Source organism: Schistocerca gregaria, chromosome 4 (assembly GCF_023897955.1).
Source record: "Schistocerca gregaria isolate iqSchGreg1 chromosome 4, iqSchGreg1.2, whole genome shotgun sequence".
Taxonomy (NCBI): Eukaryota; Metazoa; Arthropoda; class Insecta; order Orthoptera; family Acrididae; genus Schistocerca; species Schistocerca gregaria.
The window spans coordinates 445,027,475-445,051,581 of NC_064923.1; the positions used below are offsets into that span (position 1 = coordinate 445,027,475).

General features: G+C 39.0%; 1 protein-coding gene across 1 annotated transcript in view; it reads left to right on the forward strand.

The window, feature by feature from the left end:
• LOC126267591 (arf-GAP with Rho-GAP domain, ANK repeat and PH domain-containing protein 2) overlaps positions 1 to 23,236 on the forward strand; it is a 152,988-nt gene extending 129,752 nt beyond the window's left edge. Inside the window, exons 11-12 of the mRNA XM_049972892.1 lie at positions 6,398 to 6,439; positions 17,957 to 23,236. Of these exons, the coding sequence (XP_049828849.1) occupies positions 6,398 to 6,439; positions 17,957 to 18,089 (175 nt within the window). The 3' untranslated portion in view covers positions 18,090 to 23,236. The remainder of the gene's footprint in view (positions 1 to 6,397; positions 6,440 to 17,956) is intronic.
• The last annotated feature ends 871 nt before the right edge of the window (positions 23,237 to 24,107 follow it).

Consider the following 24,107-nt stretch of genomic DNA (forward strand, 5'->3'; position numbering starts at 1 on the left):
CACTGACTTGCCCCAGTTCCTATTCCTTTACCACACAGTGTCCTGCTTGTCACTGTTGATGCCTCCTCCCTTTAAACAAATATGCCTAATGCCCATGGCCTTACTGATATTGAACACTACCTTTCACAACACCCAATAGATTCCAAACCAAAAACCTCCTTCCTAGTTGCCATGACCAACTATATCCTCCCCCACAATTACTTCTCTTGTGAAAGCATTACCTATAAACAAGTCCGGGGTACAGCTATGGACACCCACATGGTACCATCCTATGCCAAACTATTCATTGGCCATCTAGAGGAATCCTTCCTAAACACCCAGAATCCCAAACCCCTCACCTGGTTCAGATTCACTGATGAGATCTTCGTGATCTGGATTGAGGGTGAGAACACCCTATAAAAGTTCCTTCATAACCTCAAAACCTTCTCTCCCATTTGTTTCACCTGGTCCTACTCAACCCATCAAGCCACCTTCCTCGATGTTGCTGTCCACCTCAAAGATGGCTATATCACTACTTCTGTCTATATCAGACATACAAACCACCAGCTATTCCTTCACTTCCCCAACAGCTGCGAACCATTCCATACCAAGAAGTCTATTCCATACAACCTAGCCACCCTTGGACATTTCATCTGTAGTGATGAGCAGGCCCTAGCGAAATATACCGAGGCCTCACTGAGGCCTTCACAGATTGTAATTACCCTCTCAGCCTTGTGCAAAAACAGGTATCCCATGCTTTATCTTTCCAGTGATCCAATACCTCCCAAAGTTCCACTGTCCAGCCACAGAGGAACATTCCCCTGATGACTCACTGCCACCCAGGACTGGAGCAACTGAATTACATTCTCCACCAGTGTTCCAGCCACCACTTGTCATGCCCTGAAATGAAAAATGTCCTATCCACTATCCTCCCCACCCCTCCCACACTGGTATTCTGCTGCCCACCGAACCTACACAATGTCCTCATTCATCCCTGCACAACCCCTGCTCCTAGCCCCTTGCCTCATGCCTCTTATCCCCATAAGAGACCTAGATGCAATACCTGTCCCATTCACCCTTCCACCAACACCTACTCCAGTCTGGTCACAAACACCACCTATCCCATCGAAGGCAGGGCTACCTGTGAGACTAGTCATGTGATGTACAAGCTAAGCTGTAACCACTGTGCTGCATTCTATATGGGGATGACAACCAGCAAGCTGTCTGCCTGCACGAATGGCCACTAACAAACGGTGGCCAAGACACAACTGGCGCACCCTGTTGCTGATCACGCCACCCAACACGACATTCTTAATTTCAATGACTCCTTCACAGCCTGTGCCAACACCAGCTTTTCTGAACTGCACAGGTGGGAACTCTCCATGCAATATATCCTACATTCCCGTAACCCTCCTGGCCTCAACCTTCATTGGTTATTGTACTTACCCATATAGCCCCTTCCCTGTTTCCATTTCAGCACTACACAGGCCTCTATTCCACCAATGCACCCAGTCTTTTTACTTCTCTCCTTTTCCACTACCCACCTGTCCATCATTCCCCATTTAATATCCCGACTGCAAGTAACTGGTCTTCTCTCCACCCCGTCCCTGCTATCTCTGGGCAGCACTTTACCATCCCTCACAGCTACCCTGCTATCCCTTCCCCTCCCCGCCCTAGCCTCCTCCTCACTACCACCTGGTTGCCTCTCCCATAATGCATTGTTACTCGCAATCCAATCTTGCTCGAGCTGGCAGAGACTGTGGTTGAATGTGTGAGTTTCTCTCTCTCTCTCTCTCTCTCTCTCTCTCTCTCTCTCTCTCTCTCTGTGTGTGTGTGTGTGTGTGTGTGTGTGTGTGTGTGTGTGTGTGTGTGTGTGTGTGTGTGTGTTTTGTTCTCTATTTTTGACAAAGGACTTGTTGACCGAAAGTTAATGTTCCGACAGTCTTTTTGTTGTGCCTTTCTGCAATTCAGTGTCTCCGCTGTGTGGTGAGATGCAACTATCCTTTTCATTATATTATTCTTTTTTAAGATATATATATTAAATAGGTTATTTTGATAAGGATTAACTCTTGATAATATATAAGTTGCTTAAAATGGGTAGTTGTGCACTTGCCCTGCTAAAGTTCTCTTTTTAATTGGCACTAATACAGAGACAAGTGCAGAATAGTACATATTTTGACATTTATTTTTATGGCTGGAACACGGAAATTGAATTAAAACTTTGAGTTATCAACTGTTACACCTTGGTGTGTCACAGTGCCTGAGGACCCCCAAGAAAATACTTAACATCAAAACCTTTATTGTGTCAAAGAATATATTTTAATGATGTATCATAGAAAACAGTCTTTCTTCATCTGGATAAAGGACTGACATCTTTACTCATGGTACTGCTTACAGTAAAGGGAGCAGTTACAAGTCATAGCAAATATCATCATCTCAAGCACTACAGTGATGATGAAACTAGCAGTATTTTACTAAATAGTAAGTGACAACCAAATGTACTGCAAAGGCACTTTACTGCACATTACAATTAAAGAATTCAATGTGAAATGTCATGTCCCCCGTTCTTCCTGATCTAGGGTGTGGAAGAATATTTACAATATCATTCTTTACTACTGAGCAAATGTGTTCTCTAGGAATGTGGGGTCACCTGCATCAAATTTGAGTGTAGTATCTTATTTGGGTCTTGTCATGTACTTCAGTATTGCTCAGTCACCCAGAGTTAACTCCTTTGTTACTTTCAAAGCCAAACTATTCCCTTATTATACTTTGTTATCCATAGCTTCCAGTGTTATGGTTTCCTCCTCCCCTTGTGCCATACTTTCCTCCAAAAGATTGTGACAGTAGTCTTCACAGAATCTTGGAATCTATATTCGTCATCGTCAGATAAACCTTCTATAATTTCTTTCTTTTCAGAGTTACTTCTGTGAGAACCAGTAGTCTTTTTACTGGTTGTCTTATTATTCTCACTTTTAGTAATTTGTGAACTTTTCAGTTTTGTTTCAACTTAGCATTTGCTTCTTTTTCCTTTTGTCAGGCTATAAGCCTCTTATACATTTCTTCTGAAGTTATTACCTCTTGGATGGGTAAATTCCTCCATTTCAAAACCCCTCCTGGGTCTACCCTTTCCCCATTTAAATTTAGAGCACACTTGTCGCAATACTGAATTTCAAGGGAAAAGTGCATAGCAATGTATAAGTCTTCAATACAAAGGAAACAATTCAAAGGCTAGTGCATTTGTTAAACAACAGTATCAACAGTATTAACTTACCTTCTCAAAACTGAAAAACTGCCAATAATTCTGTAATAATGATAGATGAAAGGAACACAGCAACCCTACTGTAATGGAACGCAAGTGTAGGAATGCTTCTAGAAATGTTACATCTGACACAATCACTATCTAGCTGAGACAGAATGAAACACGTTGCCCAGAAAGTGCTGTTGTCCCACCTTACTACAATAAAACTTTTACAGGCTATAAAATTACATCATAATAAACAATGCAGAGCATGGTAATTTCACATGCTGTTACTATGTCATTCTCAAAACTGATCTTTGAAAGTCACCTTAAGCAGACATGCTTTATATTTAGAGAATTACTAAAAAAATAAAAATTAAAAATTAATTTTGTTTGCCTTAATAAAGAGAGAGAGACAAAATCTGTGCTGCATTTGTGCAATAAAGCGGGAAAAGTCATAGGTACCAATGTAAATACAGGACAGGGACTACCCTGTGGAAATCAAAAATTGATACTAAGGCAATGGCAGAAAATGACACAGAGAACAAAAATTACAATTGAAAGTAATATGAACACAAATCACTATTGATAAACAAAGCCAGAATTGTCTTATACAACAGTCAAACAGAGTTTCAAATCAAAGCTGAGATCCCGAAAAGCAAGATCACAATTGTATTCGAGAATTGGCATATGGAGGCTTCAGTTATGAGATATGAACTGCCAAATCCACACAGTGTTTACTTCATGTTATGGACCAATGGCTATCCCCATGACATATTTGCTGCAGCCCATAGAGACATCACAGCCAAAGAACTGCTGTGCACCATAGAAATAATATTGCCGTTGCTCTCTAATTCTGTATCCATACTGCTTGAATGGTGGGATGTTAAACTGTCAGTATTAGTTGAATTTGTGATTGATATACTATGGGAATCAAAGTTGATATTCATTTGATATCTCAGATTTTGTTGCTGTGATTGGTAGTTGGCATGATTTATGGATTTGCAGCTAGGACAGTTCAGAAACATCAGCTCAGTTTGATCCTGTATACATGGCACATTTTAAACTGAACTTTGCTGGGCATTGTCTTGGTTACAAATATAGGTGGCCCTTTCTTTACCACTAAAAGTGTTGTGTATAACAGTCATTATCTGTGAGTTCATTGAACTAAAAAATCAGTGAAAACATTTTAGCATCAGTCAAGTGGTAGTCCCTCCATAAAATAAATAAATAAATAAATAAATCTATCTGGAAGCCTGGCCCTCAATGAGGTATCACCATCAGATAATAAGAGAATATGGGCTATTCTTGAAAGTTGTTTCTTGTATGAAAATTATTTATGTAATTTATATTCAGACTGGAGAGGGCAGGGGGTTGTTACAGCAGCTGTGCATACATATTGGGTATGAGGCACTGGAAAGTGTGTTAATATGCTGTGGAGATCCACAGTGGCATTGTTTTTGTATGTATTGGAACAAGTGGAGTTTTTGATGGAGGCGAAGAAATTTGAAAGATGAATAATGGAAAACTAGTGTTGGAAAGCATACAAAATTATAATGACAGACGATCAGTAACATAGAATCTACACTCATGTTAAAAAATGGTACACCTTGAATGACTAGAGGCATGATTTAGATATTCATAAGCATGTTTTTCAAAAAATCATTAGCATTTGAACCATATTGGCCTGCGGGCTCAATGTAAACATCGATGTTGTGGTGCAATACCACCTACTGGTAAAATGTGCCTGCAGCTGTCATTGTCACTATAAACCGAAGGGAAAGGATCAATGTGACTTGAGCAGATGTGTGCATGAGAGAATGTGATTCATCCATGTGGGAAATTGCTGCTCATGTAAGACGAAGTGTTTCAGCAGTGAAATGGGTGTGTGCAGAATGGTTCACGGAAGGCTGTAGAACATGATGAGATGGGTCAGGTTGCAACACCCAGACCTTCTTCCTCCGCCCTCCTCCCCCCCTCCCAAGAAAATTGACACCTCATCCAACTGACATTGCAGGGCGAATCTGCAACTTCCTCGGCTCTGGCACAATAGTGGAACAGTGCAACGCATTGTACACTAATAGGGATGACAGTCTGTCACCATTTATTATAGCGTGGGTTGCGTGTGCCTCGTCCAATTCTCCATCTACCTTTGACGAATGTGCAGAAACATACTGGATGTCAGTGGTGTATGGAATGACATCACTGGACAGGAGTGGCATTAGATATTGTTTATGTATCAATAGAGGTTCTGTTTGTTTGAAAATGATGGCCACATTTTGCTGCTATAGATGGGGGGGGGGGGGGGGGGGGACGGCATCACAGGGACTGCATTCACTCAGGACATACACTGCCAACTCAAGGCTTTATGGTATGGAGTGCTCTTGGGAACAACTACAAATCACAGTTGGTTTGTCAGGGCACTGTGACCAGTGGGACCTACATGAATGACATCTTGTGACCTGTAGCCATACCCTTTCTGCACAACACACCAGACGCCACTTTTCAGCAAAACATTGCACAGCCAAATATTGCTGCATGAAGGCGTGCCTTCTTGGTGTCACAAGATGCCAGCCTTTTGCCCTGGCTTGCCAGATCACCAGATTCGTGGACAATCGAAGATGTTTAGGATATAGTAATGACGGGATGAACTTTGGAACCAGGTGAATGCAGCGTGGATGGCTATACCACGGGACACTATTTACGCCTTATATGCGTCAATGCCATCACGCATGGAACAAGTTATCTGGGCCTATGGCGGACCTTGTGTCTACTAGGCAAGGTGGCTGAAATGCTAATTATTTCTGCAGAACATCCTAATATACATGTTGTGTGAATATGATCACCCTATCTCTAGTCATTACAAGGTGTTATGTTTTTTTTTCTGAACATGAGTGTATTAAAAACTAATATATTTGCTTCTTTCATTGAATTCTGATACTTCTTCAAAGCTGTGTTATTCACTAAACATAACATTCTCTTGTTAAAGCAGTGTACTGCTGTTTAATCCACAAGGCATTTATTTTTGCGTTGCCATTGCATACTATACATGATTTGTGTTCTTGAATAAGAATATATTAAGTTGCTTAAGATTATTAGCGATGATTAATTTTACACTTGTTTGATACATGCTTGATCTAACTTGACAGGGGTGATGATTAAACATAATTTGTGTTACAGGTGGGCAATAACTTTTGTGGAGAAAAATGGCAAAAGAAATCGGTAAGTCTGATCTCAATTCAGTTCAAATAACAATCATTAATGGAAAGTTCCCAGAGTCAGCAAAGCCACGCTCTATAAAATAGCACAGCATAAAAGCAAAACTGAATTGTAGTTACACACAAATCTTTGCTTTCCTTTTTGTAATAGAGTTTCTTGATTTTGATGAAAGTAAGCTTGAGCAGATATAAGGGAATTCCATAGCTAGTACCTAGAATTAAAGCAACTTTTGCTATATAGAGAGATCAGTAGTAAGAATATATACAGTACATTAAAAAGCAATAAGGCAAGGGTTGGGGAGCAATATCATTGCCTGTCCATACTCCACCCCTTCTCCCAACCCCTTGCCTCAAGGCTCTTATTCTGGCAATAGAGAAAAGACCTGTCCCACACATCATCCCAATACCTTCTATTCCAGTCCCGTCACAAGCTTCTCTTACCTTATCAAAGGCAGGGCCACCTGTGAAAGTTAATATGTGATCTACCAACTTAGGTGCAACTATTGTGCCTTATTATATTTTTGGCAGAACAACTAACAAGCCATCTTTATGAATGGCCACTGCCAAACTGTGGCCAAGAGACAGTTGAACCTCATAGTTTCTGAATGTGTCACCCCACATGATGTGCTTCACTTTAATGATTACTTCACAGTCTGTTCAATCTGGATTCTTCCCATCAACACCAGCTTTTGCTGATTTGTGTAGGTTGGAAATTCTCCCTACAACCAGTCCTTCATTCCCTTTACCCCCCTTGGCCTCAACATAAACTTGTCCCTGTCCTCCACCTGCCTATCGCACTCCCTGCTCCCACACCAGTAATACACACACCTTATATCTCACCATTGCAGCTACATAATCCTTTCCACTTCTCTGTTTCAGTCCTGTTCCATCCCTGCCTCCTCAAGCACAGTGCTACACCGAGCAGCTGTGTCCTGTCCTGTACCCCCCTCCCTTCCCCAACGTCACTGCACATCACAGTCCTACAGGCAGTACTAGTATCTTCACCAACCCTCCCATTCCTTCTCTCTCCTCACCTGATTCCTCTTCTTACCCTCACTGCCCACTTGCAGGGTTTAGCACCAGGTTAAGCAAATGGGGCATTAGTTGTTGAGGTTCTGCAGGAATCCAGATAGCAAAGATGTCATCAATGAATCTGAACCAGGTGAGGGGTTTAGGATTCTGGGTGTTTAGGAAGGATTCCTCTAGACGGCCCATGAATAGGTTAGCATAGGATGGTACCATGCGGGTGCCCATAGCTGTACTGTGGATTTGTTTGTAGGTAATGCCTTCAAAGGATAAGTAATTGTGGATGAGGATATAATTGGTCATGGAGACTAGGAAGGAGGTTGTTGGTTTGGAATCCATAGGGTGTCTGGAATGGTAGTGTTCAATAGCAGTAAGGTCATGGGCATTAGGAATGTTAGTGTACAGGGAGGTGGTATCAATAGTGATGAGCAGGGCACCGTGTGGTAAAGGGACAGGAACTGTGAAGAGCCAGTCGAGGAAATTGTTGGTATCCCTTATATAGGAGGATATGTTCCGGATACTACGTTGAAGGTGTTGGTCTACAAGAGCAGAGATTCTCTTAGTGGGGGCACAGTAACCGGCTACAATGTGGCGTCCTGGGGGTAGTTAGGTTTATGGACTTTAGGAAGCATGTAGAAGGTGGGAGTGCAAGGAGTGGTACGTGTAAGTAGAGAGATGGACTCTGGGGAGAGGTTCTGGGATGGGCCTAAGGATTTGAGTAGTGACTGGAGATCCTTCTGGATTACTGGAATGGGATTCACTGTAGTATGGTTTGTAGGTGGAAGTATCTGACAGCTGACAGAGTCGTTCTGCCACATAATCCTTGCGGCTCAAAACAACGGTGGTGGATCCTTTGTTTGCAGGTAGGATTGTAAGGCCAGGATCAGTTTTAAGATGGTGGACTGTGGTTCTTTCTGTGGATGTAAGGTTAGTTTGCATGTTGAGGGATTTGGGGAATGATGGTGAGGCAAGGTTCGAGGTTGAGAAATTCTGGAAAGTTAATAGGGGGTGGTTTGGAGGCAATGGGGGTGGATCACAGTTGGATAGAAGAGTGAACGTGGCAAAAGGACTCTGTCAGCTGATAATGTAATTCAGTCGCTCCAGTCCCAGATGGTACTGAGCTACAAGGGGAATGCTCCTCTGTGGCCGGACTGTGGGACTTTGGGAGGTGGTGGGAGACTGGAAAGATAAGGCACAGGAGATTTGTTTTTGTACAAGCACGGGAGGATAATTATGGTCAGTGAAGGCTTCTGTGAGACCCTCAGTATATTATGGGAGGGACTGCTCGTCACTGCAGATTCGATGACCACGGGTGGCCAGGCTGTACAGAAGGCACTTCTTGGTATGGAATGGGTGGCAGCTGTCGAAGTGGAAGTATTGCTAGTGGTTAGTAGGTTTGATATGGACGGAGGTACTGATGTAGCCATCTCTCAGGTCAAGGTCAACATCTACGAACATGGCTTGTTGGGTTTAGCACCAGGTGAAGCTCCAAAAATCGCTCGATGACAGCCGCTCTTATCAATCTGTAATGCCGAGAAACAGAACTCCCTGTTTCTGGTAGCACATTGATAATACATATGTCTTGCAACACTTTTATAAACCAAAATACAGCATCAGTAACTTCCTGGTTGTCGTTGTATATGACAGGCTCCCAACTACATATTTCAGTGTTGGTCGAAGGGTGTACATCCTCCATTATTCTGATTGTGCAACTAAAAGATATGACACAACAAATAATAACTGGTTGCTATGGCAGAAAAGGTAATTACTATGAATTACATACAGTACAAGTCATATGTTACTTACGGAAGATCACTGTATACTTTCACAAAACATACTTTATTCGGCGGATTAAAGATGAAATATCATTACATGTACCATCGAGGTTCCCGGCAGCCTAATGACGGAAAACAACTCTTTCCTACTGACTTTTATAAGGTTCATGCTGGATATCTTCACTGTCCGAGTTTCACAATTATGGTATGAAGAAGAGGCAATAGGACAACATAACTCTCCCCAAATGCGTCACTGTAGGCAATTGTTGCGAACCTAACCTAACCTAACCTAACCTAACCTAACCTAATCACTGTAGGCAATTGTTGCGTATTGGTTGTCTGTGGTCCCTCTTGAGGAATTCGCAGCCCTCTTACTCGGAGTTGTTTTCATGTGACAACGCTGAAAAGTTTAATTCTATACTAATTCACATAATTTGGGAAATTGACTTGCCTACCTTACTACTATTATTATTTTGTAGTGAGTTGCATACCTTATTAACCTTCCTATCTATACGAATTCTGATATGAAAAACTTCAATTTAAGAAAATGAAAACTGTAGTTTCCTCGAGATTCGACCTCCAGTTCTCCACTTCCCAGCCAGTTACTTTGACCATTGCGCTTTTGGTGCTCTTGCCTAAAAGCATTTACCAACTGGGTCATAAGGGGCAGTTGTAAAAGATTCTTTCCTCAATTTCTGGGAAAGTATGCATTTGCAGACCCCATACCTGCTGATGAAAAATGCTCTATTTACAATTACCTATTGATCCCGCCAATTTTGAGTCAATTGCTCATCATTACCTTTAGGGGTGATTTTCCCCAAAAAAAAGGGGGGGGGAGGGTGTTGAGCCAAAATATATTAGTCCTTCATTTTAGGCTGGACGCAAGTGACCTGCCAAATTTGATCTGAGTTGGTTGGCCTTCCCCTTGTGAGCTGAGATCATCCAAGCCTGTTGACTTTCCATTCCGCATGCTCTTTAATGCTGTTTCTACCTCACACCATGTATCTGTTGGTTTGGTCTTCATTATTCTACAGTCATTGATGGTTGTGTTGTCCCCATCTCCATTTAACATGTTGAAGTACTTTTTCATGCCATTCCTGATCCCTACCTCATATGTTTCCAGTGCAAAGATAATTACATATTCATTTCATTTACTCTTTAGCATTTCGTATAGTAATTTCCTACTTCCCTGACAGTCTTCCTCTACCCTTGTACTAAAGTCCTTCCAGCGCTTTTCCTTTTCTTTTTGTATCAGTCTTTTTACAGCTGGTTTCTTTCTCTGATATTCTTGTGCTAGATGTTCAGTTGCTAACTCATTTTGTCTATCATCAGTTTTCTGTTTTTCATGGTACAAATGGCTACTTAAACCTAACCAACCTAAGGACATCACACACATCCATGCCCAAGTTGGGATTCGAACCTGCAACCGTAGCAATCGCATGGTTCCAGACTGAAGTGCCTAGAACTGCTCAGCCACCGTGGCTGGCTGTTTTTCATGGTTTAATTTTCTTTTCACTAATGCTGTTATCTTTCACTGCTGTCTTCACCTGATCATTCCACCAAGGTGTTTCCTTCTCTCTCTCTCTCTCTCTCTCTCTCTCTCTCTCTCTTTCTCTCTTGCAGATGTCTGTGGCTTCTTTAACAAGGATTTCTTTGAATAAAGGCCATTCTTCTTCTTCCTCTCTTTTCTTATTTTTGGGTAATCTGGCCATTGCATGCTTCTTAGTTCTTTTTTTTATATTTCCTTCAACAGCCAAGTCTTAATCTTCAGTATTCTCTTTTGTTTAAATTTTGGCACTTGAACATCTTTTAGTTCAGCAGTTAATAGCTGGTTGTTGGCATCCAGGCACTCCCTGAGATTTGACAAATCTTAATCAAAAACTAAGATTAATTTCTCATAGTTGGGGTTCACAGTCAAGTAAAATTTTGTAAATGACATCATGGTTGCCTTTTGGCACCAAAACAAAATATTGCAATGGCTACTGTGTGGCCAGTATCAAGTGGAAATAGTTGGCCAGTATCAAGGGGAAATAGTTGCGCCTTAGCACATGTCAAAACTTAAAAATCATGATACGAGATGTCACAGGTGCTGGTTTCATTGCGTTGTGTTCCTGATTACAACTTTTTGCATATATTGCACTTTTCGAATTGTATTGTCCATATGTTATTCATACTCTGCTTTATTTTTGCATTTATCTGTAATATGGTTTGGAGTAATTGATTCCATATCTGTTTTTGTATCGTATAAAACAAGCTGGTTTCATTGCATAAAGTTCTGTGGCATTTGTCCCTGCCTACGAATTTGTGTGTGAACTGCTCAATTTAAATGTGTTGTAAGTATATTGTTTGTTATCTCATTATTAACATCTACTCCAAACAATACATTTTAGCATAAATCAATGCAATACAGTTGTCCACACACACCAATGAAAATTTCAGAGAAAATAATACACGCTCTCATGCTTTTCTCACTGGATCTACGAGTGAATAACTTAAGTTCAACAAATGCTGTAGCACTGAGTAAAGTGGAAGTACATTCACTCTAAACCACACAATCTCATGTACAAATATACACCTCGGTACAGAATATTTTTCTTGCATAATATTACCTGGGTACAATAACTACACACTCTGTCACTAACACTACAAAGCATTCTCAGTGGCAAGAAGCAACACCATTCAAAGCAGAAAAGCACCCTCATTCCATGACAAGATGTAGTGAAGTTAAATACCCATTCTGTCAAAAAGTGATAACATGAAGTTCTTCATTAAATCTGAGAAAGTACAAAAAAACAGATGCAAACTAAAACAAAGTAGAATTCCAGCAATATATTTAAAATGCATTTAAATGGATTATTCCCATATGGATTTGTAGGCAGGAACAAACGTCCACAGAACATTTGATGAAGCAAGTTGTGATAATTTTAATTCTCTTATTTTAGCATCTGGCTCCTTAAATTCGTTTTGTTGCTTTTAACTATTTACCATCAGCATATGTGAATATAATCTGCATTTTCATAAAAGAAAAAGATTGGCCCTCAGTTTTAAAGAATATAACACCAGATCTAATTATGTGCTTAGTTGTATGTATGTAATTGATTTTCTAATTTATTTTAACTATTAGAGAAGGAAAGTTGCTACTCACCATATAGCGGAGATGCTGAGTCGCGATAGGCACAACAAAAAGATTCACACATTTATAGCTTTCGGCCATTAATGCCTTTCTCAGCAGTACACACACACACACACACACACACACACACGCAAATGCAACTTGCACACACGTCTGCAGTCTCAGAGAACTGAAACAACACTGCAGCAGCAGCACCAGTGCATGATGGGAGTGGCGACTGGGTGGGGGTAAGGAGGAGGCTGGGGTGGGGAGGTGGAGGGATAGTATGGTGGGAGTAGCGGACAGTGAGGTGTTGCAGTTTAAATGGAGGGCACGAGAAAAGGTGCGAAGGGGGGAGGGGGTAAGTAGCGGAAAGGAGAGAAATAAAAAGAAATTAAAAGACTGTCTGTGGTGGTAAAATGATGGCTGTGTAGTGCTGGACGGGGAATAGGGAGGGGGCTGGATGGGTGAGGACAGTGACTAACGAAGGTTGAAGCCAGGAGGGTTACGGAACATAGGAGATGCTGAGCAGGGGAAGTTCCCGCCTGCGCGATTCAGAAAAGCTGGTGTTGGTGGGAAGGATGCATATGGCACAGGCTGTGAAGCAGTCATTGAGATGAGGGACATCATGTTTGGCAGCATGTTCAGCAACAGGGTGGTCCACTTGTTTTATGGCCACAGTTTGCCAGTGGCCATTCGTCATGGCTACATAGAATGCAGCACAGTGGTTACAGCTTAGCTTTTAAATCACATGGCTGGTTTCACAGGTAGCCCTGCCTTTGATGGGATAGGTGATGTTAGTGACCGGACTGGAGTAGGTGGTGGCAGGAGAATGTGTGGGACAGGTCTTCCATCTAGGTCTATTACAGGGGTATGATCCATGAGGTAAGGGATTGGGAGCAGGGGTTGTGTAAGGATGGGCGAGTATATTGTGTAGGTTCATTGGACAGCAGAATACCATGGTAGGAAGGGTGGGAAGGATACTGGGCAGGAAATTTCTCATTTCAGAGCATGACGAGAGGTAATCGAAACCCTGGCGGAGAATGTAATACAGTTGCTGCAGTCCCGGATGGTACTGAGGTCACCTTCCACCTACAAACTTTCCTTAGGTTGACATCTCGGCCATCAACTGTCTTCTTTCTGAAGACAAACGCTTCTATAGTGTGTCTTATTTGATAGAAATCCTCTCTTTTCATATTATATACAAGCAATGGATTCTTCCTAGAAGACTTCTTGATGATCTCGCACCACTGATGTGGACTGTACACATCTTGTACTTGTCAGTGAACATAATTTTCAATTGTCGCAAAATCTCTATCAGACGGCAACATTGTGTGCCCGCTCACAGGAAAGTGGTGTGCAATCACACGAAATCTACCAGTTAGATATTTCCAAAACAGTACCACGTTCCAGTTCTTATTTTGGCCACAGCAGTTATCAGATATCGCAATGAGTCTCTCTCCTTTTATGTCATTTTCCTCAAAGTAAATTTCCTCATTCCACAAAAAGCAGTGCCCTTTCTTCTTGACACAATCATTAACATTGAGATTATACAACCAAATTTTCCTTTTGTAAAAAGCTGGACCACAACTTAACTTAGAAACTAGGAGAGTCTGCTGCAAGTAGATTACTGTCTGCTTCTGCTCGTTTTGTCTGGATGGCAATGTTAGCTTGCCCTGCTTCTGCCCGACATTGGTGTAATTCCAACTGAAGCTCCAGACTTACTTTCAGTTGTTCATATGTTATACTCTTCAGTGAAAATTCGCCTGTACTTGTCTGCAGGTACAGGCTCATAGGACATCTCCTTGCAGAAAACATTCTTATAATGTTCATAACAGGAGGCGATTGTTGCATCTGTGCCCAGGTACAATCTGGTATGACTGTTTGAGCGTCTGTAATGACTCTCGTGTTTCGGTATTTTGTCAATGTGTTCCCTGACATGGTTAACACTAGTTTCAGAGTAAGCATGCGGACATACGGTATGCTTGCCCCGTCTGTCCTGGGGTGGCGTGGTCGATCCGGATGCGATTTTCTTCTGTATATTTTTGACATGACCGCGATTGTTATGTAGACCATGAATGGCAAGAAAAGCTTTCCTGCATACTTTTATATCACTGTCATTAACTTTTACGAAATAGGAAATAGTACAGTTTCTCCGGGAATTTTCTCCAGCTGCTTTTTGGCGACGTGCAACAGTTTTAGATTTAATTGCACCAAATAAGTATGCATTTTGAATGTTAAAATCACTTACTTCCCAAAATGATTTGAATAGTTTCATCACATTCAAATCAATTTACGAGGGCACTGGCAATTAGGTCCCACAGTTGTTTTACTTAAGAGTTGCTCCTGTACGAGAAACATACTCTTCGCCCAAATTACACCTCTTCTGTTTAATTTTGCGTTGAGAATCGACTCTTAGCCTTTTCCGAGATGACCTCTTTGTCTGCTCGAGGGCCCCTTCCTGAATGGTTTCTGCAGGAGCGATACACTGTTAGTTGTTTTGGGCAATATGATCTGATTCGCTATTAACCTGTATAACAACAAAAACTGCTACTACCGTTAACATTATTATTATGACATGTAACAATATAAATGAGAAATGTGCAATCACACACCACTTAGCCAAAAAAATGTAGCCATTCTAAAATAACCTCAAAATGAACGTACTTCAGGAACATAATGGTATGTACATACACTTACCATTATGTTCGTGAAACGTACTAAAGACAGTATATTTATAAAATAACATACCTCTGAATCATCTGAATCGTTAGGAATGTATTCTGGATCCCTCTCAAAGATATTAGTATCTTTGGAAGTATATTCCTCGTCTTCTGCCATGTTCACTGTTGCCACAATCTCGGAGATGTTTTTACTTGCCGCCATTCTCTCTATCACTTACCATTATGTTTCTGCAACAGATGGACAGTGGCGCTTACCATTACTAAGCTCCGCCCTGACATCTGTTGAGTGAATTTGGAATTGCTAGTAAGTTTACTGCATTGTGCATCCCACAGGTGGTGTCATTAGCCATCTACCACAAAATACACGCCGATGACGCTTACCATTGTGTTCCCCCGAGCAGCTCAACTATAATAAAATAAGCGCTACTCTCTCTCTCTCTCTCTCTCTCTCTCTCTCTCTCTCTCTCATACACACACACACACACACACACACACACACACACACACACACACACACACACACACACTTACACACCCTTGCTCATTTGTAGGTGATGAGGATAAATGAATTTTTGCACCTCTAATGCTTGTAAGAAAATTTCCAAATGTAATTTAGCTGATTCTGTACCCTCTCACTTGGAGTCCCAGTCTGGCACAACTTTTCAGTTGTAACTATATATTCATTACATTGCAGGTTTAGCATATTTGAGTGGTTGCACTGACATCATTTCATGTCATTGATTTCATTTCTGTTGTTACATTCATTTCATTTCAAATACATGTTAAGAATGCTTTATTCTAAACTGTGAGACGAAAAAGTTTTTCTTTTGTTTTACATATGGGCAAATGCATCAAAGTAGTACAAAATGTGACAAACTAACCACACAGGTAAAGGCAAATATATAAGCTGAGGGTCCACAAAAATAAAATTAATATTTCAGAAATTTCCATGACTAAATGACATTATTATGTAACATTACCTCACCTTACATACATTGTGATACAAAGTGAAGTTAGTTCATCCCTCACTGTTACAATAGCTTCCTCTCTCTGCCCATGTTCTTGTGAACTCCCAAGGTATCGAAATCTTTCCTCGTTCCATCCTGCCACTACAGCTTTGGTCTGCTGAGGGGCTGTTTCCTTGTTGCTTTCTTTCTAATACTATTTTTACTACACCTTCTTTCTTTGTCAGCCATTGAATTCTCCTGCTCCTTGGTACATCTGGCTCATTGCATAGTGCATTTAGTTCGTGTTTTGTCTCTTTTTGACACTGGTCCAAATCTTGTTCTCAGCACCTTGTTTACAGAAGTAATATTTTTCCTCTCCATCTTCTTGCAAAGTTTTCAGATCTGGCCCACATATGTTAAGTGTGGTTGCAGAAAGTCTATGTGAAATGAAGAAAAGAAACAAGAGATAAGAACTGTACCACTAGCTTGTGATGTTAGAAATGTGTGTGTACATTGTCACCACCCAGTCTTTGTGGTTGTTAAAACTCTTCTCTACCATCTGATTCCACAGGAACATCAAATGGAGGAAGCCTGACGAACTACTTCAGATCAAAAATAGCTGACCTATGTCACATGAATTCCATTTCTGTGTAGCAAAGTTTTTTTTTTTTTTTTTTTTCCCCCAAATAGAATTACTATCAATGTATAGGCTAGTGGGAATACATCCATAAAGTTCCTGCAATTTTATGGAGCAAGTAATACATCATGAGAAAATGAAAATTCACAAAACAGCATGTTTTTTTGAATATGCATTGTTGGATGGGTGTTTTTGACAGTCAAATACAAGTACCAGCGGAGAAGCAATTTAATCTTTACACACTCTGAAATGATTTGGAAAAATCTGGGAAATTAACAAGTTATTTGATGAGTGTAAAAAATTGTACATCAGGCCTAACAAATTTTCTACAATCTGTATCTACAGACGCACTGAACTAATGAGGGAGACCAGGCTTGGGGGGGAAAAAAACTTCAACTTATAACATGTAATGTTACTAAGAAGAACAGGAAGTATGTATGATAGCAGCATCAGAATGCAGTATTAAATTTCCATCTTGATTTAAAAGGAGAAAAGTGTAATGTAAGCAATACTCTTGCATTAGGAGTGCAACCAATACATTCCACTGATATACGAGTGTTGGAACTTAAAATAGTGGCAACTATTTATTCACAACCGATACAAAAGAGTTAAATGTTTGCACCTGTTACTGTCCTTCAAAGTAGTCACCAGTGTTGCGTAGAACTGGTTGGCAGCAATGTGGAAGGCGTAGTATACCATTAGCAGAGCCTGTTCTGTTGATGGTGTGAATGGAGCATTCTAAAGTTATGGTGATTCTCGTGTACGACTGTGATGGTGTTATCCTAATGCATTCCTCCATGGCAGACCATCAATGCTCAGTATTGCTGTTCGTTTTTGGAGCATCACCTACGATCAGCTTTGTGAAAGAAGCGGTGACACTTTCTGTGCAACCCAACCACCATTTTGCATGACAATGTGAACAGCACAAGCTGTGGCTGCTCTGTTTGGTCGATGGGGCTGGGAAGTACTGTACCATCCACCATACTCCCTGGACTTAAGTCCTTGTGACTTTGATTTGATTCTGAAGATGAAGTATCCACTTCATGGCATTTGCTTCAGAAATGTTCCAGAGATTCGACAGGCAGTAGACTGCTCCAATTGAACCATCAACAAACAGGCTCTGCTAACAGTATACTATGCCTTTCACATTGGTGGCAATGGGTTCTACACAACGCTGGTGACTACTTTGAAGCATAGTAACAGGTGCAAACTTGTAACTCTTTTGTATCGGTTGTGAATAAATAGTTGCCACTATTTAAGTTACAACCCTCGTATATGTGCACTCTACCTCTGAGCACAGTTAAATATTCATAAGCAGCACTTATTTATCTGTGTTCCAGGTCAAAAGAAACTCCGTATTTTGGATACACAATTGCTGGTTCATCCCGTGAAGAGCAGCTGCGTTGGATGGCAGCTATGTTAATAGGTGAATATCCACAAGGAATTTTGCCTTCACCTATGCTGTTAGAATAAATTGTAATCATATTATCTGGGTACTGTTTTTAGAAGGACTTCGTCTGGTATTGTTGCCTTTCAAAACTTGAAAAGTCAAGTCTGCTTCTGTGACTATAATCATTGTGGACATAGAGCATTCTTTTTAATGTAATCAATGCAGTCACTTTGCTTGTATGTTTTTTTTCTAATTTTTATCCCAATCAAAGTGATATTTGTACAGTATCAATTTAGTGATCACTTGCTTGGCAAGGATGGAGAGGTGCACTTTTAACTTCATTGTTATGTAGATAATTTGTCAGTTTTTGGACAATTTGTTGTCTTCACATTATTTTCATTGTGGCTTGATACTGAAATGAACTGATATAATGAACAAACAATTTGTTTTTGATGCTAGATTACCTGAAAATGGAAGTGTATACCTCTTTTATTCATTGTAACAAAAATGTGGAAATTTTTTATCTAAATGAATTCATAAAAATATTACATGCATAAGAATCACTGTTTAATATATTTGGAAGAAAATTAGATAGTACAAAAAAATCTGTGTAATTTTCTTTTTAGTTAGTCCTTGAGAGATATTTTTGTAACTGGCTATATATCTTGTATTCTACAGATATGATTATTGGTTCCTGAGTTTGCTTATCTTATTTGTAAAAGACGTATAATAATACTGACAAATGAGCGAAACCAATTTACAGTTGTAATGAATGTTTCTTCCTTAATGAATCTCGTGATGAAATATAAGTTTTGTAAAACTTGTTTTTATATGAATATATTGAAATGTCAAAAAATGCTGAAGCAAAACTTGTGTTTTTCCTGTATGCAGCACGATGATGTGCAAGTAAGGAAGCTTAGCCAACAGTTTGTGATGTGGCAGCTGTGGGGTTGTGAGTTTTGTCATGACTTTAAGTGAAAATTGTATTAGACATATTACATATTGAGCACTTTTTCTCTTCAGACAAGTTCTCTCCATTTGTGGTCATCATTGTTGTTTTTCCATTGTCAGTACTGTCCATGGGATACGGCTCTTGAGATTTTGTGCAGTTATCCTGTGGTATTTTCCAAATTGCCTCTTTGTTTCTGTAAATGTAGAGTCTGGTAGACTTTGTTTGGAGAACAAGATATATGATATAGACAGCGAATCTCTAAAGTTCTTTCAGCTAATTGCTAATGAGAAGTGTAGAATGAGCCAGATTAATACAATGCACTGTGTTTTAAAAGTGGGGCATCTTCATATTTGCTGAAATGTCCTGATGCAATTTTTTACCGTGTGACCACACAGTGTGAATCTGTAATGAGAAATGTATTTACAGTTATATACATAGCCTCAGTCTCTATTATTCTTGCTTGAAGAAATTATTTTGCCATCTCCCTTTCTGTGTAAAATGTAATTACATTTTAGGAAAAAATAATGGTATGTAAAATTATTGAGGTATTTGTGATAGCAAATAGTGGTATCGCAACATTCTGGGTCTGCATATCCTCTTCTGTGTATTTTGTTCTCTCTGTCATAACTCTGATTCATATAAATATTTACTATTAGTAATCCTGCTGCTCACCATTTATTTTGAATCCTGCACTGGATAAATTTAGGTGGCAGTACTTTTCCTTTGTGTGATGCCCTCTCAGTACATTTTCTGCCGCCAGCCAGCTGTGTGTGTGCTTTCAAGGAAGGAGTGTGTTTCTGCTGCCTGTCGTACTTCATAAAGCAAGTTATCATTCAAACAAAGATGAGCTACTCACAAAGTTTCCTTTGTATTTGGCATCTACCATCTTGCTGAATACCTTTAAGTGGGCTCTAAATGTTTCAATGCAAGAACAAACACACTTCACTGGAGGAAAACAGTTTTATGGTTTATTTCTTAAGCACAACACACTATGTGAACTAATAAGGGGCTCAGTTGTGAGTTCTTCCAATCCTTTTCTGTTCTGCATATATTCATGGATTTTTCAGTTAGGCACCTTTCATGTTTCACATGTTATCCTATAATTGTCTGTCAGTTAGTATCTTCTTTTCTCCATTATTCTTTCATTTAACATAATCAGTTAGGATTTACAACAGTAATTAGAAAAGCATGGAAATATTACTACCATTGTTTCTTCTAAGACATGCAAGTCTTACGCTATTCTGGGAGAGTGGCTTCAGTGGAGGTATAACAGTGCCACTGACCTGGTAGCTGAAATATGAACATCAGCTGGAAAATGGATAAAAAATCAGGATACAATAAAAGAAAGAAACAACTGATTAACAGAAAAAGAATTTTGTATTGTGTATACCAGCTCGATAAAAATTAGGAAGTTCATAACTTATAAATAATTGCTGTGGTTATCCTGTGAGAACTGTCAGAGTTGTAAAGAAAATGTGGAACTTACATGTGGGAATTAGTACCTGAGAGTTAATGGTTGTGCCATGTTTGTTTAAACCACTAGCTAATGTACGTTTCACATGCCTCTCATTTCTGTCTTTTTAATGTCAATGTCAGTTTTGTGAAGGAATGGAAATCTATTATGACAGCTTGTATATGTTGGACAAGTTTCATAGCAGAAGTAAATAGGTAATGAATTGGGAACCAGTGTTGCAGAAGAAACAGTATTTTCTATTGTATTACTATGATGTTACTTATTGATTTTTAAATAGCATTTAACACTGATACCAAGTATCTATGAAATACAGAGTATTTAAATTATAAGACTGTCTATAATACTGCTTATGTTTCTTTCAAGGTAATAGATGTCATATTTTTGAAGTATTTGAATATATTGCAAATAATGATTTCATGTATATAGTGTAGCTTTTGTCATTCAGAAATGCTGTTCATGAGACAATGTGGATCAGTTTATAATAAGCCCTATTAGCAGAGCCTTCCCTCAGACATGAAGGCTGTATGTTAAAATCCAAATACAGGCACAATGTGATACTTTGGGGTACAAGTATTCATAAATGGCAGCGCTCAACTGTCATATTCATTTTTTAAAACTTTGTGTTGTCTTACCTTGTATAAGACAACAAAGAGTATATGATCATGTGTAATGAAGTATGAGGAGCAGCGTAACAATTAAATGTTTAGTTGCATTAAATCAGTAAATACAAAAAAGATATTTCCTCTTTAATAGTGAACACCAATTAGTGTTGCTGTCATTCCAATGTATAAAGCTTGTGCAGTGTTCTCTATGCTGTGTGTATCAGCTTCCTGCTGTTATCTTACTATACATGATGGTTAACTGGTAATATAGAGCTACAGAAATTTTAGAACTGGTGTAAATATATCATGGACTGTTTCTTTGTATTAAATGTTATTTTTCAGAATTTTTATATTTTGTATAAAGACCAAACATATTATTCTCTTGAGTTGTAATTTGAAACAAATAAAAAATATACCTCTATTTTAGTATAGTACTTAAAAGCAGATTTTATATGTGTAAATAATGTGTGGAAAAGAATTCTAAATTTTTAAGCACTTTTACATTACAATTTGCCTCGTATAGAGTGCCTCATATGATTTACTATAATGAAACAAATACATTCTTTGTTTACTCATTGGACTCATGTGTCGTCTTTTGCTTGGAAAGTTTTAAATTAATGAAAGTGTTGTATGTTAAATATATTTTTGGCAAGTACTTGTGCAGTGGCTGCAGAATTTGGAGAACTTACCAGCATTCCATTGTATTTTAATAATGTTCATCCTTTTGCCAGAAGTTATTCCATGGTAGGTGGAAATGTCCTTGCCGGAGGTGCTCAGACCCACTTCTTATACTTTGGTATTAATATAGCCCAAAATTTTTAATACTGTTTTATGTAAAGAAACATTGTTTATGATTTTGTAGATTTAATGTCTGGTGGTATAACATTTTTTGCATATTTACTAGTGGCTGATCATATTGTCAGTCCACTGACAACTTCTAAGATAAAATTTAAATTCATAAAAGCTACTTTCACAAAATATGATCTTATTCCTTATGTAGAAGGAATTTCTTGTGGAACATATTAAGAACAGCAAAAATGTCAGATGGCTTCTTATTTTGTGAAAAATGAGACTGTAGACTTTGAATATGCATTTAGCACAATGATATTGTCACATTTGCATGATGATTTTTACAGTGTTTTTGGGTTGGAGGATATATTTTCCAACCAGGCATTTCTAACTATTCAGAAAGTCGCGTCTTCCAGCTGCACACTTTTAAAATATTCTGACATACATTTACAATGATATTCAGATAAAATACAAATGCAATTCGTGATAAAATTACTGCAAATACAAAAGTCTTATATCTTTTTCTACATGCAAAATATGGGACCAAAGAATTCAGCTCAGCTTTCAGGGCTGTGGGGGAAGTCAAGACATTTTGCTTCCTGAGAGAGAGAGAGAGAGAGAGAGAGAGAGAGAGAGTGTGTGTGTGTGTGTGTGTGTGTGTGTGTGTGTGTGTGTGTCATCGGCTGTAGGCATTTGGATTTCAATGAAAGTTTAAGAATTTAACACTGTGCATGAGCTTTCAGAATCCAATATCTGATTTTTAGAGATTAATTGGACAAAGTTGAAGAACTAAAGTCTGCAAGGTGTGTGTGGGGTTGGGGGTGGGGGGGCAGGGCAGCGGTTTGAGCAGTTTGCACACCCTTCCAGTGATACTGAGTTTTCGTGTGATTTATGCATTTCTTTATCACCTTGTATTGTCTTCTGTTATGCCTCTGCTTTTTTCCATCATGGAGGAGTATTTCAATAATACAAAAGCTCAAAACTTCTTGTTTTTTTAAATCTCCACACTTCGACCTTCTATTTCAAGAACATCACTTTTGTCTCCTGTTTTGTAATTTATAACTTCTGTTTTGGATTTTACTGTTTAGATTTTATATTATTTGTGTTATTTATTATTTAGATGTGAATGAACAGAAGCATTCTTAATTCATTATTTTGAAACTTCACAACAATGTTTAAATAACAGGAAATTGATCTGTATTGTAATATCCTTTGAAGGCTCATTCATTATAACTATAAGAGATTTTGTGCTTTAAAAAGCTTTTTTCAACTGCAGTCTCTTTTTTGGTGCTTTTAGTATTTGTAAATTTGTTATATTCTCAGTAATTTCTAGTCATGTCACTGGCACATTTCTTTAATTAAATTTATATGATTGATTGTGTCTTAATGGTGTATTTAAATAAAGATTTTTTTTATAAATAAATATTGAGTTTTTAGTCTCTATATTTAGATTTTGTCATTGATGGAATGTTCTAATATTGTATAAATATTCAAAGTCAGACATTTACCTTGTGTGGCAATGTTTTACAAAGTGGGTGCACTGAAAGGATCATTGGTAAGAAACTGGAAGGGGTTATGTTCGGTTCCAGGATACATATTTGACAAGTCAAATGAAGTAGTTTTGAAGTTTTTTGTTTCTAGTTCCAGCTGACTTCGATGACCAATAAAAGGAGGAGTTACTCAGAAGGAAGATAAGAGAGAAAACAGAAATACCTTTACATTTGAACAAACTACAGTCTATGTAGCCATCAATGCAGACTGATTCATTAAAAAGGAAAAAAAGTTCTCTTACCAACTTCCTTGCGGCCATCTGTTCTCGTACAACATTCTGATTGATGTGGGTAGTGTTATTCCAAGGCCATTTTGAGCGGTTAAACAAGAATATTTGTCCAATCAGCATAATGTTACTGAACTTAATAGAAGACACTAGCTTCTATGCAGGTAGTCTCCAATGTTGAATTAGCACTTAGAGAAAGCTGTGTCTATCATTACTGCCTCACACATAAGTTACCTAATCATGTCATGCAACATTTTTAGTAATTTAATTTTTTTTCCAGTCCAGTGCTTTCACTCACACTCAACGATCTAGATACCATATTCATATGAAATCAGAGCTGTTGTAAATAAATTGTTTTTTTTCACAAAGGCAAGTTATCTTACTCTCTTCAGTCAGGAGTTTCCTCAGATGCCATCTTTTGGTGCCACGAAGAGATGAAATTACTACCAGGCAATTTCTAAATTGATAAAGATTACTTATCTGGCACCTCAATGTTGTCTTATTTAT